The sequence below is a fragment of the Beta vulgaris genome, chromosome 3 (assembly GCF_026745355.1).
Source record: "Beta vulgaris subsp. vulgaris cultivar EL10 chromosome 3, EL10.2, whole genome shotgun sequence".
Lineage (NCBI taxonomy): Eukaryota > Viridiplantae > Streptophyta > Magnoliopsida > Caryophyllales > Amaranthaceae > Beta > Beta vulgaris.
In genome coordinates, this window is record NC_079204.1 from 53,043,121 (window position 1) to 53,047,942 (window position 4,822).

The 4,822-nt window shown below is 36.9% G+C and overlaps 1 protein-coding gene across 1 annotated transcript; it reads right to left on the minus strand.

Annotated features, from left to right (window-relative positions):
• Window positions 1-3,237: 3,237 nt before the first annotated feature.
• LOC125495772 (uncharacterized mitochondrial protein AtMg00810-like) lies at window positions 3,238-4,009 on the minus strand. Its single transcript, XM_048640591.1, has 2 exons — window positions 3,557-4,009; window positions 3,238-3,405 (listed from the first exon to the last, which is right to left on the minus strand). Exons 1-2 carry the CDS (start codon window positions 4,007-4,009, stop codon window positions 3,238-3,240), a joined length of 621 nt encoding a protein of 206 aa, XP_048496548.1.
• Window positions 4,010-4,822: the final 813 nt, after the last annotated feature.

Below are 4,822 nucleotides of genomic sequence, written 5' to 3' on the forward strand. Positions count from 1 at the left end.
AGTTAAGCTTTTGCCACTAATTTTGAGCTTTTCACCAGTACTGGGAACAGTTTTACCATTAGTTTTCATTTATATTCAGTAATGAGTATGTAACATAGCTAAAAACATTACATAAATCTAGCATGTTTTATGAGTCTTTCTGTTGAATCCCGGTGATGACCACATGTGAGTGTTCCACATTGAAGAAAGAAGATAGACTAAACCACTTTATAAGCTTTGAAGTTACTCCTATCACCAATTGGTTTTAGGATGAAACCTCCTTGGGCTTGTAAGTGGGCTAATATCTCCTCCTCCTTATTAGGTTACCCAGGTCTATTTCATATGATCTGAAATTTAACATGTTATCAGAGCTCAGGTTGTTGGAATGTTGGACCTTTCATACTAACCATTTGTCTAGCAACTAATAAGGGCCTCTATTGGATGTTCAATCCCAATAAAAATCATTAATGTGTACCTTTCCGATTGCAAAAACCGGTCCGGATTGGAATTTGGACCGGACCAGAATCTCCGGTCCGATCCTCCGTCCACAAAATTTCCGATTTCGGGTTTCCGGTCCGGTCCGGTCCAAACCCGAAAAATTTCGGTCCGGACTGTAATTTATATTATTTTAGTAAAAAAAGTTTATATGTTAAAAAAAGGTAGAAAGTTAAAAAAAATTAAAATTACTATTTATTAATTTAGGATTATAGTTATTAAAAATATTAATTTTTAATATATCAAATTTATATATATATTTAAATGAAATAAAAAAGATATTTTTTTAAAAAAATATAGATTCTGGTCCAACCGATCCAAGACCGGACCGGAATTTTTCCATAGAGTACGACGCCCGGACTCATATGAACCTGGAAATCAACAGCGCAATAGCACATGGAAACTGGATGTGTCCATCAGGCTAAATGCCACCTAACAATAATACTAAAAAAAGCTTAAATACATAACAAATATGACATGCTAAATAAATTAATTAAAAAAATTCAATGAAAAATAAACTAACCAAACAAATTGAGATAAGGCGAGTGCGGGCCGTTTTTTGGGGGGTGGTGGGCGCAGCTGCTGTGGCATGTGAGTGCCACTTGTGCGGGCTGGGCAGGCCGGACCGTGGGCCGTAGTGGGCTGGGTTGAGATTTCATGGCCCAGAACAGGACCATGAAATTCATGGGTTGGGCGGGCTGGTCCTCGTGCTGACAAATCTTGGCCCACACCGGTTTGTTACCGATTTTTACGGTTCGTGGGTCTGGTGGGCTGGACAGGGCTGACAGGCCGGCATAAGATTTTTTTTCAAAATTATTTAATCATTGAAATTATTCATTATTGTTACATAAAATCTATAAAATTAATTAAAAATATATACAAATATTGATATTAATGAATAATTTCATTATTTTTAAATTTGATTGAATTATAATATATGTAATTTGATTAAAATATATACGATTTGATTAAAATATACACAATTTGGTACAATATCTACTTGGATTGTGCTGGTCTGGTTCATAGGTCAGGTTGGATCGATTTCATGGTCCGGGCTGGGCGGTTTTAGTAGTGGGCTTTAGTGGGTTAGTTGGGCTGAAAAAATCTGGCCCACAGTCCACCCACCATTTTCACGGATCGAGCTGGGCTGGACCGGGCTTTTTGCTAGCCCAGCCCACACGACCCACAAGGTGGGCTGGATTGGCCCGCACTATTGGCCATCTCTAGGTATGAGTGACAGGTGGGTGAAAATGGACAGCGACCGAGGACGGTTAGCGACGATAGCTTGTCGACGAGTAAATTGCAAGAGAGAGGGAGAAAAATTATTAAGAGATTGAAAGGTATGAAATGAGAAATGGGAAACCCTAGTTCAAATTTGGGGATTTACAGTAAACTGCTACTGCGAGTAGCGGTCTCCTTTGATGAATTGCTATGCTCAGTAGCGGTTTATATTAGTCGAGTATGGTGGCTTAGATGTGCAAGGGGGCCCCTTGTATAAACCGCTTTTGTGAGTACCATTCAAGTTTGTGTAACCGCAACTTCACTTAACGATTTACTTTTTCCTTAACCACTATTCAAATTTGCGGCTTATTAAGGTAAGCTGCTATTCTTTGTAGTGGTTTTACTTAAGTACAATAAAAGAATAACTTTCTCGTTTGCTGTCCTACGTGTACGGTGTCCATGTAATTAATTTGAATTTTGACGCATAGGAGTAATTAAAACTCCCTTTGACATTAACTAGGGAATTTGTTTTTGTACATTTCCTTATCCAGTTGTCCCATTGCATTGCTCATATATCCTACTTGGGAAAGAGACTACCTAGGGTCTGTTTGGCGAAACTAGCGGTTCTAGTAGTTATTAATTGTTGCAGTAACTTTAGCTATTGGGGGTAGCGACTAGCTGTCTATTAGTAGCTGTTAGCGATTGGCGTTTAAAGTAGTTGTTCAATTATAGTGTTTAGCAAAAGTAGTTGTTGAAATTGTAAAAGACAATATGACATTTATATAAATATGTAATGAAGTACAACAATTTCATTAGTTAGTTCAATAGTTAAAACCAATATTTATTTTTAAAAGAATTTACACATAAAAAGGAGCATACAGATTTTTAACTACTCAAAGAAATGTATAAATTTAAGAAATACTCAACCCTCAAAAAAATTATATTACCTACTTTAACTAAAAATGCTTGTGAAATTGAGAGTATAATATATTGGGAGATATTAGCTATATATTCTCTTTAAAATAGATATTTAAATCATATCCATGTTATTGTAAAGGAAGAACAACGAATTGCCATAAAATAAAGCAATTAATTATATACTAAAAAAGAAAAAAGAAATTAAAAACATTGTTAATGATTTTACCTTATGCTATTATATAGTGTTTATTCGCTACAGGTCGTTATCTATATATATCAAATGTTACTTGTTGTAATATTCTACAACCACTATTTATAATCAAATCCAACTGCTACCGGCTACTACAACCAATACCTTATCGAACACTCATAATTTTTCTAAATAGTTTTTGACGTAGTCCAACCGCTACCCACTACCTAAAACGCTAGTGCCAAAACAGAGCCTTAATGTTTGAAGATGGATGACGTCTTTGTAAGATTAAGCAAATACTCCCTTAGGAGACTCAATATTGTCATTTGCAATATATACCTAGAGTACATAGAATCCTACTTTCCATAAGTATATAAACTACATAAATACATAATGCTCAAGAAGAACACTAAATATATTTACATATATTTACTCTAATACACCCCCACAGTGGGAGCATGAGGTGGACGAATGCTCAAATTGGAACGAAAATTAGTAAACAAGGGTTGAGGAAGACCCTTGGTGAAGATATCTACAAACTGAGAAGAAGAAGAAGAAGAAGAAGGCACATGGAGTACACGGATATGGCCAAGAGCAACCTTCTAACGAACAAATTAAAGTGAATGTCCATCTTCACATGCTTAGTGCGTTGAAGTTGTACGGGGTTATGAGACATTTAAACAACACTAATATTATTACAATTGACCATTGTAGCTCGCTTCATAGGACAATGAAGCTCAAGTAAGAGATTACGAATCGATGTCGTCTCAGTAACAATATGAGCCACCTTTTAGAACGAGACAAAGTAGCTTGCGGTTTTGAGGACCACGAAATAAGATTATTACCAAGAAACACACAGTAACCAGAGGTAGAACACCGGGTATCAGGGGACCCGCCCCTGTCAGCATCAGTGTAGGAGACAAGACCAATATCAGGGGCCGAGGGCAAGTGTATTCCATAGTCGAGAGTGCCCTTAAGATATCGAAGGATACGCTTAAGGGAATGAAAATGAGGATTGTGCGGCACATGCATAAATAAACACACCTGTTGAACTGCATAAGAAATATCCGGGCGAGTTAATGTAAGATATTGAAGAGCACCCGTAAGATGACGATAAAGAGTAGGATCAGCAAGTGGCTTCCCAGTTGAAGCATTAAGCTTAGACTTAGTATCAACAGGAGTAGCAGCAGACTTGCAAGAACACATATCAGCACGAGCAAGAATCTCTATAGCATACACTAGGGGGAAAAACGGAAGGGCTGCGGTGCAAGGGCTGCGTTTTTCTAAAAACGCAGCCCTTAATAGTGAATGGTTGCGCTTTTTAAAAAAACGCAGACCTTTATGGGCTTTTTTTTAACAATGATTTTAATCTAAAAGAAATTGCAAGGCTTTAGGGTTTGTTATTAGAGATTGGTCTCTCTCCTCTCTCCTCATTTTTCGCCTCTCTTCTCATTTCACGCCTCTCTCCTCTCTCCTCTCTCTCCTCTCATCTTCTTCCGTCAACCCCACACTGTTTTCCCGCACCACCAACAACATCACACCATCGACAGCGTACGATGTCAACCCCCACAGTTTTTCACGCACCACCAACAACACCACACCATCGACAGCGAATCATCAACTAACAAACGCAGCGAAATCACTCACAGGGCCTTGCGCATCATTTTGTTCATTCAGATCTATATTTTTGTTTTGATTAATGTTCATGTATTGTATTTTCATTTTTGTTCCTTTTTTTTTTTTAATTTTCGTTCTTTTTTTTTCCATTTTCGTTCATTCAGATCTATAATTTCTATATTTTTGTTTTGATTAATGTTCATGTATTTTTAGATCTATAATTTTTTCTCTTCTGTATTTTCGTTTTTGTTCCTTTTTTTAATTTTCGTTCTTTTTTCTTCATTTTCGTTCCCTTTTTTATTTTCGTTCATTTTTGGGAATAATAGATGTACATTTTTGGGCCTGGGTACGCGCAATTTCATTTTTGTTCGTCCGCTTTGCTTTCGTTCATTTTTATTTGGT